This window comes from Chaetura pelagica, unplaced genomic scaffold, assembly GCF_000747805.2.
Source record: "Chaetura pelagica isolate M959 unplaced genomic scaffold, ChaPel_1.0 scaffold67, whole genome shotgun sequence".
Lineage (NCBI taxonomy): Eukaryota > Metazoa > Chordata > Aves > Apodiformes > Apodidae > Chaetura > Chaetura pelagica.
This window is the reverse complement of record NW_009954107.1, coordinates 4,022,585-4,044,966: the sequence shown is the minus strand read 5'-3', so window position 1 is coordinate 4,044,966 and position 22,382 is coordinate 4,022,585. Positions and strand designations below refer to the sequence as shown.

At 34.7% G+C, this 22,382-nt stretch overlaps 1 protein-coding gene across 1 annotated transcript in view; it reads right to left on the bottom strand.

Moving 5' to 3' along the window:
* SGCZ (sarcoglycan, zeta) overlaps positions 1 to 22,382 on the bottom strand; it is a 189,942-nt gene that overhangs the window by 5,092 nt on the left and 162,468 nt on the right. The window contains exons 5-6 of the mRNA XM_010002488.1: positions 21,474 to 21,546; positions 6,772 to 6,895 (exon numbers count right to left, since the gene is read on the bottom strand). Coding sequence (XP_010000790.1) covers positions 6,772 to 6,895; positions 21,474 to 21,546 — 197 coding nt within the window. The remainder of the gene's footprint in view (positions 1 to 6,771; positions 6,896 to 21,473; positions 21,547 to 22,382) is intronic.

Below are 22,382 nucleotides of genomic sequence, written 5' to 3'. Positions count from 1 at the left end.
TAAAAAATCAAGTATTCCTACAAACCATTTTATACAGAGATATAAACGCTCTCCACTAATTCTTTGATGAAGTCCTCTCAAGAGAGGAGATGATAGGCTAAATTGATAAAGCCAAATGGAAAAGTTAGGATTGTCCGGCGCAGAGCTACAAAGATGATTAAGGGAGTGGAACATCTGCCTTATGAGGAAAGGCTGAGGGAGCTGGGTCTCTTTAGCTTGGAGAAAAGGAGACTGAGGGGTGACCTCATCAATGTTTACAAATATGTAAGGGGTGAGTGTCAGGGGGACGGAGTTAGGCTTTTATCAGTGATGACGAGTGATAGGACAAGGGGTAATGGGTGTAAATTGGAGCATAGGAGGTTCAAGGTGAATATCTGAAAAAATTTTTTTACTGTAAGAGTGACAGAGCACTGGAACAGGCTGCCCAGGGAGGTTGTGGAGTCTCCTTCACTGGAGACATTCAAAACCCACCTGGATGCGTTCCTGTGTGATGTACTCTAGGTGACCCTGCTCTGGCAGGGGGGTTGGACTAGATGATCTTTCGAGGTCCCTTCCAGCCCCTAAGATTCTATGATTCTATGATTTATAAACATTGAAAAATTTTCTACATTCATGTACAGTTTGATTAGACAGATAATTATATAGCGCTGCAAAGGCATATTTCATGGCTAACGTAGATAAATAATGGCAACAAAGTGGAGGAAATGTGGAAGAAATGAAGAAAAGCCGAAAGGCAGGCAGTTCATCAACTGGTATAAGGAGACAGTATAATGACATCTCACTAAATAAAACTTTTGCATTCCGTTAGGCTCTTCAGAATTAACCTGAATTATAACAATGCAAGAAATTTTTTAGTCTTTTTGCTCTTCTAGATAAGCTCTCAGATGCATACATACAAAGACATTATATAGATTGGGTCACCAAACTCAACTACATAATTTTCAAATGCTGGTACATTTTAAAATTCAAGGTGAAGATGAAGTGTAAGATAAATTGCAGTACTTTCATTCATGTGGGCCATTTGTTCTAACATTTATCTATGTTTTTGACATTTAATTTAAAACCAGTCACCTAAACTAGCTTTCATTAAATCTGAAAGATAGTTCTGAGAAAAAGAAAAATCATAATGGAAAATTAAAATATTAACTTGATAGCATATATACTGTAAAATCTAAACATATGCTGGCACAATATCTGGAACCGTATCTGTCATAATGATTAATAGTATTGAGGAACAGTTAAACAGTGAAATGAATGTAATGACTGGGATGAAACTGAACAAACTACATATTCAGAGAAGACTAAAGGAGCTAGTACAGTATAGTGTGTTGAAAAATATATTCTCTACAGGAATGAGATCAATTGACCACAAGACCAATGAGACCTTTAGGCCAAAGAGTGGTCTGGTGTGGTGGATGTTCTCTTTCTAAAGATTACACCTCACACAGGTGGACATAATCACCCTGGCAAGTTTCTTTTTTTGTTAACATTGCTCCCATTCCCACCTCCATGTTATGCTTGGAACTATCAACAACTGAAAGTGATTTGAAAACTAACGTACACATATATATATATATTAGATATAATATTGTACATTAGTGAAATGTATGGTTCCTGCTCCAATGGAAGAATTACAGTCGTGTTTCATTTTAAGTACACAGTTTTGTAAATTCATGTTAAATAAACACAAGCACATATTGTGACTTCTGAGTTATAGCCCCAGTGTCATTCAAATGGGTGACAATTGAAACAAAAACTTGTTGGTGTATTTATTGTTTCTATTGAGGAAATAATTTCCAGGGATGATCAAATGGGCTTGCTGTGAAATTTGATGATCAGAAGTTTAGGACGTCTAGTGTTTATGGAATGCCAATGGAAGTCTTGTACACAAGAATTCTCAGAATCAAATTCTACATGATATTAGAAGTCTTTGCAAATTCACTCAATCAGATGTGACCCCTTTATGATTTATGTACCCAACTCAGAAAGGGAAATGTATTTGGAATATTTGTACTTAGTCTACCATGTACAAAAACATATTCATTAATTGCCGTTCAAATCAGAACTAGATTAAAAGGTGATATTGATGGAAAAATACTTTATGTATATAATGAATAATTCATTGTTATTGCTTTTTCTCTTTCTAATAAAATGGCTTATGGTCCTGGCCTTCAAAATTTGCCCATGAACAAACACCCAAAAGTTGGGTGATATAAGTTAAAACTCTTTGCTTTTGTAGTTTCGGAACACTGTATTTTGCTTGTAGACTTCTACATAGAAGGTGTTTTTACTAGAAATTAACTTACACATTAATAACTGTTTTAAGTTGAAAATGAAAGGTTTTGTTTAAAAATAACTTAGCATTTAATAATTTTAAATACCTGTCAAAACATCTTAATAGAATTATTGAAAACAATAATTAAAAACACAGAAAAATTTCCATTCATTTCTCCTAATCTCTTTCCTCCCAGACAGCAGTGACAAATCAACCATTTAATACCATGAAAAAAGGCCATGAAAACAAAGTGCAGCACACATTTGTTGGATTATTTTTAGCGAATAAACAGTGGATCTTTGAGCTCTAGAGCCTGCCATTGTTTATTTTTTACTGAACTCATTTCATTCAGATAAAATATCTACATTTTTTTTGCAAACATTTAATCTCAAACAAACATAACTTAGCTGAATTGAAATGATGTAGGAAATATTGTTGCCTTTGATCAGCCATTCGTCTGTATTCCTGAAAGCAGCTTGCAGAACAAGGTAATTTTATTGAAATATATTTGGATAATGTAATGGGTTTAGGCATGTTTTTTTTGTGTGTGGTTTTGTTTATTTTTGTGGTTTTTTGTTTTGGTTTGGTTTTTTGTGTGTGTTTTTTTTGTGTGTGTTTTCTTTTTTTATGTTTAAAACATAAAAACCATCCACAAAAAACCCCCACCAAAAACAAGGCTTTAAAATGGTACTGTTGGTTAGACTTATAAATGAAGATTACTCCAGTTTTATGAAGTATTAATCTCTGTGCTAAATAAATCTCCTGGACCTAGAGATTACTGGATAGGATTAGAGATCAAATGTTAGCACTGTATTCATGTGTTAGTCTCTACAAAATAATCTTGGGTGTATGCCTCATAAACTGTGTTGTGCTAAAATGTGTAAATAGAAACTTGGCTTCTTGGTTATTACACTGAGTTGAGTAAAATTTGTCTGTTAAAGTGCACTCTCATTTTTATTGTGACAGCTATAGACCTCACCAAGGGATCAGCCTCATTATGACAGAAATTGCCAATTATTATCTACAAATGATGCTAAGAAGTGTAATTTGACAAGGAAATGCAAGGGCATAAAGCAGAAAACAGGAAAAGGTCACAGACAGGGTGACTAGTATGAATATGTTTGTAAAAATGAGAAGCCTGTGTGCATCTTTCTCCTTTTGTGTACTTATTTTTTAATAGTCAATGGGATGCAATGAAAGTGCAGGGCCCAGTTTACATAGAAGCTGCTTGCAAAAGCACACAGCATCTGCACAAGCCTTGTAAGAGCTGAGACTAGTTAGCAGCCTTCTCCTTTGAAGGCTGATGTATTGTCAAAACCATTAAAATTTGCTGTTAGACCAATGAGTGGACAACCTTGAATAATCCTTTAAGCTTGTTACCATTATATGATAATGTGTTTCATGTTAAATTCTAACATAATTTTGTGCCTAGCAAAATCCTGTATCTACAGAATTCTTAACAAATATGTATTTTTGCATTGTGTTTATATGTGAAGGGAGGAGGAGTCAACTAGCAGACATTGGTGTTCAATTTCCAGACAAGAAATGTTCCTTTTCTTCTTATGTGAACCAAGAGATTCAGCTAGAGCCTGGAACTTCACATCTTATTTTCCTTGTAAATTATTGCTGGTTTAAACCATTGGTTATGGTTTATTTATAGAATAATACATAGTTCACAACTAAATGCCAAGCTGTAATTGAATCAAAGGATTCTGCTGATGCTTTGACTCACAAGGGTGCAGCTCAAGAGCTTTCTAAAGGACAGCAGAATCTGAGTTTAAATTACAGCCTCCTGTATGCAGTCTGGAATCACGCATTATAGTGTGTATTAGGGGTAAAAGGATTATTATAATACTGCAGTAAACAAAGAAAATGTATCAAACAGCAGAATTCAGAATGCTTGCAGAGACTTTTGGTTTATGATGTGGGAGGCTAGAGTTTTTACTGCATGAGAAATAAGGCTGGAGGAAGAGTATTTCATAAAAGCATTTAAGTTCTTAAAAAATATTCTGAAGCTATTCTTAAATACAAGGAAAAAATATTTTTGTAGATTAATCTACAGTAAATTCAAAGTGTTCTGCTACATGGCTATACCTAGTTGATTCCAGATGACACTATTTTCTGGCATATTAGAGAAATAATTATGCTATAGAAGAAAAATCGTAATTTACATATCTTTGATGATATTTGAGTAAGCTGTTTCCTCACATCAGAATGTAAATTAGTCCAGCAATTCCCTAATGTGGCCAGGGTAACTTTGCACAAACGTTGGTGCTGTGGAAGCTCATCATATGCCTTCCAAAGTGTTTCTGCATTTTCCTCAAATCATTTTCAGTGTAAGAGATAAAACGGTATACTATAAAGGCATTGGTCAGGCTTCAGGATGACATTTTTCCATGGATTAAGGGTACAGATCTTTACAGATCTTACTGGAATTGCAAGTATGCAAGAGATAAATAGACACTTTGAACTTTTGTCAAATGTATGTTTACAGAACAGCTGCTTGGGAAGTAGTGGCAAAAGGTTGGTAACTTGTTTTTTGATAACTAGCCATCAAACATTTACATTGGAAATAACATATGTGCCACACAGAGGAATATATTGATTTTTTAATATGCCAAGTCTGCTTAACACTGGCATTTTTTTCCCTACAAAGCATTTAATACTGAATAAAATTCCCATTCTGTTTAATATTATTATAATATAGTCATTATAAATTTTCTGGGTTTCCCATTGTCAAAGTCCAACTGAGGGTCATAGGACATTATTTCCAAAACTATATTTTCTCTAAGTTGTATTAAATACTTAAGAAAAATTAGAAGTCATGCAATAAACTCACAGTGTTGATATAGACAAAAATGCCTGACGAATCCATAGATTAAATATTTGTACAGAGCACTACAGAGAGGCACAATACTGAACCAAGACATTATAGATATAAACATTGCTTCAGGGATCATGGGGTATTGAGGAGAGGTAAGTCTTTCTTTTGGCTTTTTTTGCCCTTCTTTTTCATTTTCATTTGAGTATCATATGTTCTGTCTGGCAGTATCATGATGAGAAAGAACAAAGAAATACATTATAAGTGAAAAAGTTATGTTAATAAATGTAGGAAGCATACTAGATTTAGCCTGATAGGGATTTATGGAGGGAAATCAGGAAAGGTTACAGGAAATTCTAGCCCTTGCAATAAAAATACCTGCAAAAAAGCATAAAGATGAGGGAGAATTATATTTACTATTAAAAGAAGTTTAGATTGTCCCTACTGGTATCTTGGCAAGCTTAGGAAACACTAACACAGACATCATATTTAGAAAGGTGGTAAGTAAAGATGAGAGATTATGGGAAGAGCTGGTTTTTGAAGAAACTCAGAAATAAGATGGGACCTGTGGCATATAAATATTTGAGGCTCCGGATTAAGAAAATATCATGCTTTAACTATGCAGGACAGATAGTTGTATCAACTTTGATGAAGTATATTCGCTGAAAATGTTCTTTTCTGCATTGTAATGCAAAGAGTGTGCATCGCAGGAAGAATTATCTGTCACAGATGTGAATGCTGGTTTTGTTTATTGTCGCTCATTTGGATAGTTTGTAAGGTACCTGGGAACTTTTGGTAAAACTACAAAAAGTAAACATAAATGGCAAAAAAAAATATGGTAAGAGCTACATTCCTCATTAGATATTTACAGTAAAGAACGGGTTTTCTAAAAATGCTGTAACCTGGCAAGTCCCATTGAGAACAATTTGAAAATCTAACAATTTCTCCAAAGTGTCTAGTAGAAATCTGAGAGCCTTTGGTACCCCTGCACAAGTTTTTTTTTAAATGCTATAACATTAAGGATTGAAGATGGAAGGACTTTCATGCCAGTAATTTTTCATGTTTCTGCAATACACAGACCAAACCAATGAGCAAACTTTAAACCATTTTCATGACTTCACACCATACCAAAATATTTTTGTGTCAAGCTCATCACCGAAACAAGACACTGATGAAAGAGCATAGTGGACATATCATTGAAGCATTCTGTCCTTCTTACAGAGATAGTAACAGTTCAAGGAAGTAAACCACACACAGAGTAAATCCACTAAACCTCTTCATCATGATTTTATGAAGTATTAAACCAAATTAATCCGAATTTCTCTCTTCCTTAGTTTGTCAGCTTCATCCAAAGTAATTTTTTACCACTATCAAGCTGTCTCTGTCTCACAGATATGCTGAAGGACTAGGTAGCTTTTTCCTTGACTCTTAAAGATAATTCTCATCTACAGTCATTTAACTAATAAATTTTCCACTGTGAAAGCAACTTGGTGATTCAAATATTTGCAACAAGCAAATAAGTATAAATAATTGAGCAAGCTAAACCAAAATTACTTTAACATAGGCAAATGCAGAACACTTCTTGTGATGTTTATCTTGCTGCTGAGTAAACTATTCTCATATTTGGATAACTCTGGGCAGAGCTGTAGAGCATTTTGCTACCAGCTGAACTTACTTCCCCTTCTGTGGACTGTAAGTGCAGTTCTTTCCTACAGGTAGCCTTTAAGTCTCCTGCAGCTGCATTGACCTGCACTCCCCTGGGTGCTTCCATCACCAAAGATCTAGTAGGAGATTCAAGTCTGAAAGACAAAAACAAGCACTGAGAAAATTCACACTGAATTCCAACCACCCAGCCCCAAAGTCCTCAATACATGCAGATATCACAGTATCACAAAAAGGTAGGGGTTGGATGTAATCTTTGGAGTCCAACCCCCCTGACAAAGTAGGTTGCACAGGTTCACATCCAGGTGGGTTTTGTAGATTACTGGTCACTGGGCACCACTGGAAGAATCTGGTCCAATCTTCTTGACACCCACCCTTTAAAAGATATTTATAAGCATTGGTAAGATCCCCTCTGAGTCTTCTCAGACTCAGGTCTCACATCTAAGAGAGACACTCCAATCCCCAATCATCTTTGTAGCTCTCCTCTAGACTCTCTCCAACAGCTCTTTGTCTTTCCAGGGCAGAGTAGAGGGAAAGGATAACTGCCCTTGACTTGATGCCCACACTCTTCTTAATGGACCTTGGGATACCATTGTCCTTCTTGGCCACAAAGGCACATTGCTGACTCGTGGCTAACTTGCTGCCCACTAGGACTCCCAGATCCTTCTCCCCTGAACTGCCTTCCATCAGGTCAATGTCTAACCTGAACTTGTGCATGGGGTTATTCCTCCCTAGATGCAGAACCCTACACTTGCCTTTGTTGAACTTCATTAGGTTCCTCTCCAGCCTATCACTGAATGGCAGCACTGCCTTCTGGTGCATGAGGCACTCCTCCCAGATTTGTATTATCAGCAAACTTGCTTAGAGTACATAACAGTACCTTCATCAAGGTCAATGATTATTATGTTGAACAAGACTGGACCCAGTACTGACCCCTGGGGAATATCACTAGCTACAGGCTTCCAACTGTATACTTTGTGCCACTGATCACAACCCACTGGTGGTGGTTCTCAATCCACCTCACTGTCCACTCATTTAACTGACACTCTCTAAGCTTACCTACGAGGAAGTTATGGGAGACAGTGTCAAAAGCCTTGCTGAAGTCAAGGTAGACAACATCCACTGCTCTCCCCTCATCTACCAGTCAGTCATTCCATCACAGAAGGGTATCATATTGGTCATGCATGATTTCCCCTCGGTGAATCCATGTTGACTACTGATTACCTTATTTTCCTCCATACATTTAAATATATTTGGAAAGGTTAAGAAGTAAAAATCAGTTGTATGTATGATTCTCTCACTACTCTTTATGGCCTGGAGAAAGAAAAAATAAATAAATATGTATTTTAATCTATTCCTATTTAAGACAGCATTTAAACATGTACTGATAGAAGCGTGTCTGCTTAGTGATGCTTTCCAGCATTAGTACCTAATATACTAGATTGTACTAATGCTGAAATACAGGTACGTAAGAATCCACATGTCTCTGTGAGTGCTTTTGTAATGACAGGTTAATAACTAAAGTCTGTTTAGTGACCAGTGACAAATGTTCAATTAAGTAAAAAAAAAAAACCCCAAACAAACAACAAACCCAAACACATTAAAAGTTTTAAATAATGATGTAAATCTCATTAGAATGACTTTGCCTTCACAGGCTCATTCATATTTCAGGTAGGAGTAGCAGCATTGTGTATGAAAAACAGAGGAAAAGAAAATCTGTTATGTCTTTATTACTGGAGTTTGTCTTCATGCTTTTTTGGTTCTGCAAAATACTCATTATGCTCTACAGCCCTGTCATAATAGGGTTAAGATGCTTATCACTGGGTCTTTGTCCTCCAAGCAACAGTTGTTCTTCTACTGTCAGTCTTTCAATTTGTCTCTGCCTTATACTCAAGATCCTCCATCAACTTTAATGCAGAGCTATGATACTTTTATAGCTACGTTATCTCACCATTTTGTACAGGTTTCTCTTGAAAGGGAACTACTAATGCAAGGATTTTGTAGAAGTCGTGCTCACACTCTCAATAGCAAAGATGATTTGATGAAAATTATATTGAATTAGGAAAGAAAAATTTGGATTCTGGTTGTGTTCAGCTGTAGACTTATTGCATAGCGAGGGAAATGTCTATTAATCTATTTATATCCTAGCTATATAATACATTTCCACTTTACCTGAACAAGGGATTTTTAAAAAAATGAAATACATTAATGATAGAAACGTACAGAATGAGTAGCTTGAAGAAAAGATTGTATTTCCCTCCTCAACAGATTTTGAGTGTTAGGTCACATCCATCCAAAACTGTAATACAGTATGAGATCTATAAAGGAAACAATAGTTTGACAAAGAATTTGCTACAGAAAAGCTGAAGGAAAGATCTGCCAAGCAATGGAACAAGAGAATTTCAGTGTGTTTCAACTACTGAATTTTCAAAGTGTATAGAATAGTGATAGATTATCTTTATGAAATAAAAATGCCACATTTGCATGTGATCTCACTGAGATTGTGTCTGTGAAATATTTCTGTTTGTTATATCTCATGGACACTCAATATGGGAAAAAATAAAACAAACCCAGAAGCAAACAACCAAACAAAAAACTCCCAAACAAACAGGAAAGCAAGTATTTGGCAACACAAAATGAAACTATTAAAAGCAGATATCCAAGTAGAGGAAAATACTGTTGTAGCTATGTATATATATATATAAAACCCCAAAGGTTACATGCTTATGCATGTAGATAGGAGCAGTAGAAAAATCTGTATTTCTATCAGTGCTAAGTAATTTTCTTTCATTTTTGACACTCTGAAGGGAGAAGCTGATCGAAGGTCTGCAGTTCTTTATACCAGAGAAGAATCTAAATACCATTAAATATTTAATCGTGTACATCAGTGTTTTTCAGGTGATGGCTTGTGAACTACTGATGGCTTTAATACAGCAGCAAAAGAGCTTTCAAAACCTTTTAGAAACCATATAAAGTTTGGAAATTAGGCTTTTGAAAGTACTCTGTTGCCTTAATGAGATTTTACCTTGAATTTAAAAGGAAACTGAATTGTATAAATGTTAAATGACTGGATGCTTCCATTCCATATTTTTCAGCAGCATATATTTCTGATTTATAACCTACCTTCCTGGAATATAAACATTTCTCAGTGGTTTCAGCTGCCATTTCGTAATAATGAAGACAAAAGTGCGCTTAACTACTTTTATTGCATTGAATTGGTGGATATTGGCAAAGTCAGAAATATTTCTGGCTTCATACATCAAAACCACTCTCAGACCTGACCAAAATTTTTCAGCAGGTATTTAGCAATATTTTTTGAGAATATTTAGGAGCATTTTCAAGAAACTGTGATTTTGTTTGAGGAATCTCAAACTTTTTTCTTTTTTTTTTTTCTGTAAATACGACAGCACATAGCTCAGAGCTGTTTTGTCTAGTTTCACTGCTGGTTTTCATTAACTAAATTAACATAACTTCCAGTTTGTCTGAAATGAAGATACTTGGGCTACTAACTTCTGAATTTCAGGAGCTGTTAATATCAGTATTCTACACATTGTGGAGTAGAAATTTCTTTTTCAGACAATAGATTTTTTAGCAATTTTCTGATATCAAATAATGTGGTAGAAAAGTCAATTAATGGATAATGATAAGCACCCATCTGTAAATAAAACTGAATGCCTAAATCAGTTTTGTAGTTACTATTTTACTTATTCTTCTTTGGATGATCTACATCTGAAAAGTGACTTGTGCAATCTGCAGCATGCTACTGGAAATGTAGCAGCCTATACAAACAGATTATTTACTCCATGTTTTGATATAAATTATGTTTGATATGCAGCATCTTTATGATACATTTTTCTTTGTCATATTTCTGAAAACTTTAATCTCTCCTATGAACATACTGTAACACTCCACACTGAAATATTCATCTTGCCAAAGCAAAGTGCATTATTACACTAGCATATCAGGAATTTACTTTCCTTTCAGACTACCTATGGCTTGTCACATTGACGTTTACATTTTAGTATTTCTTTTCTCATCAACAAACAGCTATGATGGCGAAGGTAACTGCTGCTATTATTAGACAGAAAGTACAACACTGTAGGCAAGATAAAGAGGCTTTTAAAAAGAGGTTGATAAATAATATAATCTGTAGATTTGCTACATATGATGCAGACAGATGATCTAAAGAGAGCAGGGAAGGGCTTCTTTCTTTTTAATTATCAGTGGTTAATTTGTGAAAAAAGATACGTTTCAGAGGATCAAAGCTACATGAATTTGAATTGAATTCATTAAAGAATTATTGCTAAAAAAATAAACTTTTCAAATATCTGGGATAAGTTCCTTTGAACGTATTAAAATATTTCTCATCAGAAGTGCAGGAACATTTCGCTTTCATTTGGTATATTCTGTTTACAAGCTGACCCAGATTTTACTAGAGAAAAATATTTTTTAAAATTAACAAAAAGGTTTCATTTAGATTTTAATAAATATTTGAGATTTACCTCTTGAATATCCCTCATACTCACATGGGATATTATTTACCTATGTTAATTTTGCTCTGTAGTCTAGCAGAGGTATATCTTAAAATAGAAGAAAATAGAAGATTCTCCTGTGTAGATGTAAATAATTTATTTTCTTCCTGTCTATTTAAGCAGTGGATTCAACCCATGCTGCTTCGTAAAATGACTGATATGAACGTCTACCCATTTGGAATTTGTACTCAAAGCAGGGGATATAAAAATATGCTGTAGAGATCTCACATATACAGCAGGTAGTCGTTTCTTCCTTACTGGCATCTTTACACCTGGGGGTCAAGAAATACTTCAGTACTTCCAAGTATTTAACTTCTATATATGACAGTCTTGCCAACACACACTGTTGTGGCTTTTTTCAGTTTGCATAGGAATCCTGTTATTTAAAAAAGCTTGTCAAATACAAAACCCATGGAAAATCTACACATTGAGTTGGTAACCTTTTTTTAGATTAAAATAATTGTGACATCGACCTTGTTGCCTGCAGATAAAGTGTGTGGCAGAGTGGGGCTGCAGGGAGGTAAGATACCCAAAGAGGAGGAGGGAAGGCAAAAGGATGTGCAAAGTCTATCACTATCCCTCTTCCTGCTCCTTCATTGCAAACAAGCATGTACAACACTGGAAACCCATAGAACACAGGGCCTTCCTCTTCCACAAGTGAAACAATTTTTTTCCAACCAATAATTTTGAAAAAATGGTTTTCCAGAAACCTCAATTTTAAAAAAAATTATATATATTCATTCAATTTCTCTTTAAAAAAAAAGGAACAGCTGTCTGCCCTGACACTCAAGGAAGCTGTCATCCAGTGAGACCAACTCCTTAAAGGAGTTCACTGAATATGGATGGTGCCAGATAAAATTAGGGTTTCCATTAAGTCCATTTCCTGAGAGTCAGGCTGCAAGCTCCAGTAGTATCCATAAAGAATAACCAGGGACTTCTATGATCATGGTCACAAAAACCCTGGAAGCCTTTTTTTTAAGATACTGTCACTACTCAAACAGAGGATTCTTAATTAGCTGCATTTGAGATCAGAGTGGGAATGGTATTAAAATGAAATTACTATCCATTAATTTCAATCTCATTACTTATATTATTTACAAGATTATAAATGCACTTTAAAAATATATATATAAAAGTAACTAAAAATCTCTTTTTGATATGCTTACATGTATCAAAATGCATATGGATCATTGCCAGAATAGTTATTTTTCCTGGAGCTTGTATTCCAAACTTTTTAACCAAATGCTTATTTTACTTTTTTTTATTGAAATGCAAGGGTAAATGTGCAGGCCTCATGAATTCTTAATATTGTTCACTGATCATCAATTATCTTTTATCAAGAAAAATTCTCATATGTTCATGTGAAACTTTTTTTGCTTTATATGGGAATCTAACCTTTAAGGGCACAATTCGACTCTCTAATTTGTGGCTTCACAGAATGAGTCCTAAGTAACAGAACTTTCCTGTGAAAGTTAAAGAGGTGTTTTATGAAATAGATAATGGTCTAAATCAGTAAATATCAACATGACTTATTCCACCCCCCGCCACTCCCCCCATATCTAATTTTGCCACTCATGGACAAGAAACTTACATAAAGAGGGAACATTTTTACTTAAATCAGAACAGTAGAAGGGCATTCTGGATAGCATTTCATGTTACGTCTCTGCTCAGCAGATCACTGATTGTGGCATGTGTCAGCATGCCTTTATTGAAAGACATGAAATTCCCATTAACCTGAAAATCACCTCACTGGAGTCAAATCTGAGTTCTAATTGCCTTGGATGTGTCACAGGTTTCAGTTCAGTGGGTCTGCATTATCATAGAGATACTTGAAACAACAGAGTATTTTAATGTTATTTGACATAGATGATAAATCAGTAAAACAATTTCAGCACATATGGAAATAAAAAACCTCATCTAAGAATATAAAAAATATTAGCTACTGAGGAGGAAAGTAAGGAACAAAATGTCATTGAATAGTTTTTCAGTGATACTACTAAATTACTAGAAAAATTGAAGCAGCATCAAGGAAAGGTGAGGAGTGCTGGAGAGGGCAAATGCTTAAAGCAAGAGCTGGACAAAATAAGCAGGTGATGTGAGGAAGGTTAAAGAGACTGTAATGCATTGTTGCTTCTTAGACTGGGTAAGAGTGTAGCCACAATAGCTAAGGACAGGGAAATTATCAAAAACAGAAATGATACTAAGAACATAAGAAACCAAAAACCTAACTGGAATCTCAGGTAATAAAATACCATGCGTTTGAGAATGTCAAGTCCAGTAAAACTGAAACCTTTGAAAATCAAGAAAATTAGAAGAAATGTAAGGTTTTGAGCATGAGTCTTAATTTCTTAGAGAAATGCCACAACATACTTGAAAGTCTAAACTTTTAGGTGAGACAAAGATCTGCGTATGAGATGATCCAAAATAGTCTCTTAAGGAAAAGAATGGGAAATGGATTCCTCATAGCCTTGACACCTTAGAAAGACCCCTATTCCACCCAAAAACATTCCCCTTCCCATAATCTTCCCTACTTTTGTTCTGACCTGAAACCCCTTCTACACTTGCCCTGCTGATCTGATAAACACTCTTATATGAAGTTTATTTCCTTTCCAGAAATTGCTTTGTTACATGAATTGTCTTTCAGAATATATTTCCTTAAAATATAAATCTATCTTGACAGAAAGAGATTGAAGCAACATGCCCACAGATAATGCTCAAGTGGCTGTCAAGAGTAGGATCTGAACATCTTACTTGCCTGAGTGAGGCTGAAGAGATAAACTGGGCTCTTTGAACAACTGGAAACACACGAGAACGGGTTGACATAAAATCTTCTCATTTTGAAAACCATTAGCTTCCCGTGATTTCAGAAGTGACAGAAGTGACAATCTCCTAATGACATTTTCAATATTGTTTCCCTAAAGGGCCTTAAGCTGATATAAATGGATATATTTTAGGTGAGATAAACTGGTTTTGATCCACATCTTGAGGAAACTGCATCTGATGTGGAAAATCATTCTGCAGAAATTCTTTTGACAGGTCTGCCTCAACCTCTGTAGATTAAGCACAGCAGAGAGCTTGTAATATACTCCCCAGCAGAAAAAGGTTTGGTGAGCTTACTTTCCGTCATTTTTTTAGGGCAAGCAGCATCTTGGAAAAAACCTACAAGATAAAATAGAGTGGTAGACTACGAAGAAGTAAAATAGCTCTTTTCTTTGTTTTTGGAAGTGAATTCTATGTTGAAAAACAACCAAGGATAGAATAAAAATTGCAGGGTAAGGTACAGAAAATAATTTATTTTCCCTACTCTTTAGGCTGCCTCTGGAGTTCTCCATATAGTTATAGACATAAGCAATAGAAGCAGTTTGGTGGACTGAAGAACTGGTAGTTTTATAAACTCATGTACTCCCTGTAACTATCCAACACACAATCCCCCATCCTCTGAACCTGTTCTTATACACAGCCTGTATGAGTTTCAGATCCTTTGTCTGGCTCCAACATGCTGCTAGGAGAAGAACCCAAACCATACCCCCTGTATCCACTACTACAACACTATTTAGAAAATCCCTGTCCTTTGTGTACTTTAACCACGACATGATCATAAAGCAAGATATGTCAGAACTTGAGGTTAGTTTGAAGCTGTGTGTATACAAACAGGTAAACTGCCAGCAGTAATTACTAATAAGACTAGCTGATTTCCTGTTAGCATCTCTAGTTTTTGCAGAAAACACATAGAAACTTAAGGATCTTTTGCCTTTCTATCAAGTATGGATGAAACTGCCTAGCTGGTTCACAAATTATCAGGGAGATGAGGGGAGACAGCAAAATTAGGAAGTGTTGTTTTCTTGGGAAAGTGGCTAGAGTGGCATACAAAATGGAGATTCTTTTTTGAAGGACAAAAAGAACAAGTAGAATGAAAAAAACTCTGGAGAGAAATTTAGTATAAAGAAAAATAAGGAAATTAAATGTTAAAAAAATACATAAATAGCACTTTTTATTATTGCAGTAGTAAGCCTATTCACTTAAAATCATAAGACAGGAAAGGAAAATACAACGAATGTTAAAGCAGACTTATTTGGCCTTAATGATGCATAATAAAAGTTTTATGGACTATAAGAAGTATTTCAAATCAGTTTTAATCAGAAAAACTTCCACAACAAGTGGAACAACACTGTATTTGGTTTAGAATCCAAAGGATTTCAGAAATTAGTTCTGGCGTCACTAACAATAACCCCCTAGGTATTGAAGACTGCTGCTCAATTTCAATTTTTTTTAAAAAGTTACACACTTCTACTTGGAATATCTGTGAAAAGTCAAATACTTGAACAAAGCATGTGCTTTCATATCTAGTCCTAGGCTGGAACTACATTGAACTAGAACATGCAGCAGCAGTTTGGGTCTGAAAGCAATGCAAGAGCCCTGGAGCAACTTCAGATAGAACAAGTGTCACTGGAGCCAAGAGCACACAGTGGGGCACTACTGAAACACTGAGTATCTCCCCTTCGGACTCTGAGCACCTCTGGTGGTCACAGCAGCTCTTATACCTGAGAAGACTTAATGTAAAGAATGGTCCTCAGCTGCCCTCACATCAGTCTGCAGAGTTGTGTTTCATTAATTCAGCACTGTGCAAATGCTTTCTATCATTCCAAGCTTTATATGACTTTTGAGATAGGATGCATAGAGTAATATATTTACACTCATAACCCTGTTAGCCTGAGACAGCTATGCTTGGAGTCCATCTTTGTGTTCCTGAAAGCATGATATAATCATAAAGCCAACACCCAGTCACTTATAATAAAGATTTTTAGTTGTCCCTGTTGTTCCTTTCAAAAGGCTATTCCAGAAACTCTTGCATCTGAGAGGCAAAACACTAATTTCTGTAATGAAATTTGTTGAGTTTCATAGTATTTTCCTTCTAGCGCTCAAGAACATCTGATTGCCAGTGCTTCCAAACTTGTTTACCTCCTTTTGGTACAAAGAAGACTTATTAAAACTGGAAATAAGATCAGCTCTGAAGAAACTCTCCTTGTAATTTCTCTCCAGGCTAAAGGATGGATTTCAACAATACATGCTTATAATATATCACTTAACATTTCTTTAAGTGCACTTTTCTCTATCTTGCCTATCTATTTCTTATTAGATATAGCCCTATATGAAATACTTAATCTCCAGATGAGAGATCTACCTATTTTCTGTGTCCTAGAAGATCAAGTATCTTATCAAGGGAAAAATATTTATCTGGATTGGCACAATCTATCCAACTTCTATTTCATCCCAATTTTTACTTATCTTCAAGCCCTTAATAAATATTTTATTTCATTAAAATATTTTAAAACAATATTATAAAGCATTGTATACTAGTGAGTTCAGACTAAGGAGTCTAACAAACCAGATGACTTTTAAAATCCATTTTCTCCATCCATTTCACTAGAAGTAATACCTTTACTAAACCATCAGTCCGACAGTGTCTGTTTTACAGTTTGAAAGTTTTATAGTAAATATGAGTATTTAGTTCTGTCACATATCAGGGTAGAGACACCCTAAATTAACCACATGAAACTCAATGGATTTTGCTATCTGTTGTAACAGCAATACTTTTTTTCCGTCATACCTCTGTTCCCAATAGACCCTTTTCCCTTCTCAAATGTCAAAAATAATAATCATTACTGAACACTAAATAAAATTATTTGTTTTAAGAGCCTACTGTGTTTTATCTGCATAGTAATGGTCACCTTTTATTAATGGCTTTTGTCTCCATTTAACTCAATGTCATATATATATGATATATAATACACACATGTAAAAAAAGACTTTTGACAATTTTTTAAGTTTTTACTGCATTCCTCTATTTAAGGTACATGGACATTACAAAAAAAATAAATATATATATTTTCAACAGCTAGGGATAAGACTAAGCAAGCAAATTTCTGAAAATCCTCATGTTCAAACACTGAAATCTCTTTAAACACCAAACACAAAATACTAAATATATCTACTTTATTAAAAAGTAATACTGAGAAAGTAACTAGAACCTGATATCATTAAAACAGCATAGGAAGGAAGCTGGTTTTTTTTTGCTCTACTGCATCATCTGCTCTTTGATGAAAATTGGTTCATTATTTGATTTCTTGGTAAAAGATGAAGAGTCTCAGTGTTTTAGTTACTCTCAGTGCTTTTGTTACTCTCAACCTGCTCAGATGACTAACAAGTAAATGTCAAAATTCTTTTCCCATGCCTCTCTGGCTCTAGCCTTTTATAAAATAGTTATTTTGCCCTATTAGTAAACCACCTGTTAAATGCCACAAAAGATGGCTCTGTCAAACCATCAGGCAAGTCTTTGTGAAACAAACTTGTGTAAGATCTGTGTATTTTTAATTCTTATCAGAGGTAAAGTAGGATCCTACTAACTTGGGTGATTCCTTGATGCTTGATCAACTCCCATCTTATTATGCTTAGCACTAGCTTGCAGAATTAGCTGATAGTGTGTCAGGTTTGACATAAAAGAGAAAAAAAACCTTTAAATTTGATCCTGCATTTATCTCCAAAGAACAACAACAAATTAATTTACCCTCTTATTAAAGAGGTTATTGAGGGGAAAGCTATCTGCTTTTAACTACTGTCTGCCTCTTTTGTGCATGGATATTACTGCTTAGTGCAGCATGTTTTAATGCACTACTAGCCTAAAGCCAATATTTGGAGACCTATTATATTGTCAGTTTAGTTTTCCTACTGTGCTCCTGTGAGAAAAAGTAGTGAGAGAACTATGAAAATTAAATTATTAAGATATAATTCATATTCCTGATTCTAAGGCATGATTCTTTTATGCTACTTATCCCAGCTAATGAAAGTCAGATTTAATTAGTTTTTAGGACTTGACCCAAAAGAGCTTTCACAAAGGACTGTAGAAAAAACATTTTCTGAAAGCAAAACCTCACAAGCTATTATTTGAAAACGTAAGACAGGAGAAAGATGTGATCAAAGTGGTTGAACACATAGGAAGGAATTATTTTAACTCAACAGAATTTTATTTTTACATAACACATTTTTAATAGCAGATACTACAAATGTTTCTCTGTTTGAAAATCTAAAAATCTGGCTATAGAACAAAGAGTGGATAAGGAACGTTTAGATATATGAAGATAATACAAATGTGACTTTTTATTTTTTTACTCCCTATCCAGAACATATTGAGCTAAAATCCCAGGGCTCTGGAGGCAAACACTATGAGCTTTGTGGGTATCAAAATCTTAGTCCAAATGTTATAGATTAATTTTATTCCCAGTAATCAATGGGGTCAAAATTCTACTTTTTAAATTCAGTAGTGAATTGTTTCACATATCTGAAGTTCTGAATAGTTTTCCAGCATTTTAAATAAATATATATATATACACTAATATCTTGATGTCTGAGCTTTATTATTTAACCATAAATACATATTCCAACATGAAATATAGGATAATTTAGATTTTAATTAACAATCTAATGTAAATTCTTTTTAAGCCCAATATACAAGTATTCTTAAAGCCTCATATACTATTTGCACACTGCAACTTGCTGTCAAACTACAATCACCTGTGTCTGCTGAAAAAATGAAATTTAATGTCAACTCAGCAAACTCTTTACTCTCCCATGTTACCATTAATTTCAAAAGTTCCATGGCACAGGGATGCAGCGTTTGGAAAAATACATCATTTTAGGACTGCCAGTATGGTCTACTGGACACTTTGGCTAAGTTTATGCTAAAACATTAAAAAGTGCTAGGACCCAGGCCAGACCACTGGAACTTTTATTTATGCAGCTGAATAGTCCCTGGCATATTTGAAAGACAATTGAGAATCATTTATGAATCTCCCAGATAAACTGCAGGCACTGTTTGTAGGGTAGTATGAGTCAAAGACCATTTCCACTTGGTGTTTGGGATGTAACTATTCTGGTTTAAAGGATAAAATGATTTTACAATGTTGTACCAGTTGGGTCTGAGGCCAGGAAACGGGATCTGGTATTGTTTTGTTTCTGTGACAGCAGTAGCTTCTGAGACCAAGGGGAAATGTCATATTAGGGTTGATAACCTAGTTCTTTGGGTGTATTTGGCAAACAGTCATCTCAATTATAACTCACTGCTTTCTGGCAACACTTTTTAAATTAGCAAAAAAAAGGGTTTTTTTGGGGTGGCACAGGAGCAAATGGATGCAGGGCTTGGACATCAGAAATCTCACAGCCATTGTTTGTTTTTAAATAAGATGAGTAAAAGGCATATGGTAACTGGAATTTTCAAAGGAATGAGTGTCTAACTGTACTTTGCTGACAGAAAACAACGCATAAACCCACAACTATTTTTAGTTCTGTCAAGCTACAAGGTTAAAAATTATCTGTAAATTACCTTCTAGAAGGATTAATGCCAAAAGCCAAGAAATCTCTGTCCTAAGAGTAGTTGTCATAATTTAAAAATATTGAGTTTTTAAAAAGGAATATCACTGAATCCTCACCAATGCATAAGAGTACATGTGCACAAAACCTTGCAGATCATTATAGACTGAACATATTAAGAATAAAATCACTTACTCATAAGCTACTTCTTCCTGACCCAAACAGCAAGGGTTTCTGCTTCATCAATATGAGTTAAGTTCATTACTAATGAGAGGGCAAAAAGCTGAATAGAAAATTCTCACTAATTTAAGTCCACCTTGGAAAAATAAGCTGAAGGAAGAGTGGAGCTGGAAAACATTAAGCAACAACGGGCACCATGGCAACGAATAAAGCCAAAAGACAGGAGAAGTGAATGCCTGATATGTAAGTTTCACGAGCAACATGAGGTGACTTTAAACATACTAAAATTATTCCTGAAGACAGAGTTTTATTTATTTTACGACACATTTTCACTCAGTTATTAAAATTTAAATATTAGAAAGAAGTGGACAAAGGAGCATCTCCTTATTCTTTTGAGTGGGACAAGTTCCACCCTCTTACTCAAATTTTGGATGCCTGAAAAAGCAAAAGTTTGCTATGTTTCCACTTAGATTTCTGCTGAACTCCCTTTGATAAGAGACGATACCACCTTGGTGGTCATTACTAATAAATGCTTTTACAACTACTCTCAACCAAGGACTTACAGGAGTCTTGGCAGGGGATAGAGATTTTTAGGGTAAAAATCTAATGAGTAAGATCCTCTGGAAGACTTCAAACCATTACATTACTTTGAAAAGTTTAGTGCAAGTGATGAAATTTACACCACACATACAGTGATCGAACTTGTCCACATGGGTAGCTTCCTGCACATGATTTCTGCAACATCATTGCTGGTCAGTGATCCCAGATGCCTTTGCAAATATAAGGAAGGGCATTTAACAATGGTTTTCTGTAGCAATTTATTGTAGACACTGCTATGCATGTAAAGGGATAGATACAGAAAGTTTGGGAATCATAGCAGAATCAAAGTCTATATTGTTCTGCTGAGAGAAACAGAAAAACGAACCTGTGATTTTCTACAATTGTCATATAGTCATTAGTCACCCATTGAAATTACAAATTAGTATTTAGTTGTGTACATTCATGCAATTAAAAATAAAAAAATCTTTCACTATAAACTTTTTCCCTCTCTCCGTCTACAGATGCCTTAGTAATTTTTATATTTGATATTTTACTACTTATGTATTTCTCCTTTTTTGTGAGTATGTATAGAAAACTTCAGAATTTTTGCATTTATGAATGTAGCCACACCTGGTAATTAATTTTTTAAGTTTGTGTGTGTAGTATTCAGAAAAAGCAACCACTCGGAAGCACCACTTGAAGAAAAAAAAAAAAAAAACGAAAAAAAAAAACTGGACATAAATTTTGTGACAATTCATCAAAAAATCAAAATCTGGGTCCAACGCTATTAAACAGTACTGGACTAATTTGACCTTAAAAACTCCTGACTACTCCAATCTGTGGGAAATATATACTACTCAAGGATTCTGCTACAGGAGGCAAGTAATTTATAAAAAGTAATGTATTTTACATTTTGTATGATAGATGTTTGTAGAGGTTTTTTTACTAGTTGGAACAAATTGGAGTTTACCATGGCTTTGGATATATATCAGATATTAAGTAGGCAGTATATATTACTATGCAGATATTTGCTTTTAGTCAAGATTTAATTACTTATCAGAATACTTGATTGTAAAAGAACTTTTTGAACAACACCTACTTGAGGTCTTGGGAAGGCTCTGCTCTGATATGGGGTGTCTCCACAGAGTGCCCAAACACTGCCCCTTCCGTGCCTAAAATACATAAATAAAATACAGTACAATTACTTTGAAAAATGAAAACACATTGAAATGTATGACCACAAATTGGTTGTTTTATGATAAAATATCTGATTCAATGCTTTATTAAAGATTATAAAAATTTCTTCATATTGATATTTGCATCTCTATGGTAAAATCTGAACCCACATCTCGTGAAATGTTAGATTTCTGCTTATCAGTAGATTAATTTCACATAACTTCTCAGCACTGAAGTGCCTGAATGGTCATCTCAACTTGGACAATGGATTGTTTTACAGGTAAAGAAAAGAATTTCACAGGTTTGTTTGACAAAAAAAAACATTTTATAAGAATCTACTATTTAATAATTTTGATTGCTTTGAGAAGCCAGGCTTTCACAAGCTTTGATATAAGTCTACCACCTGAAATTCCTAGCCTGAATCTCAATATTTGACAGCTTCAGAGTTTCCTTCCATTAGACCTCTCTCATAGAGAACTTTTGTTCTCAAAGAAATTAAAGATACATATTTGAAATGTCCTTAGATTGTAGTGTTGGTACTGGACATTCCTGTATCTCCTACTGGGCACTCAAAATCAAGGCAGAGCAAATGGGTAACTATTTCCTAAAATAAAATTGATTTTCTGGTCAATTTAATTTCTAAACCTAGGTCCAAGTCTCATGAGAATGAGAATTCCACCATTTGATTTATATGACCAAGTTTTTTCACTGAAAAACTAATTTTCAATGAAAAAATTAGGGTTCTGATAAATGCTCACTGACGTTATTTGGAAATAAAAAGCAAAGCCAAGTATTTACACAATTGTTCAAATGAATAATAATAATAATAATA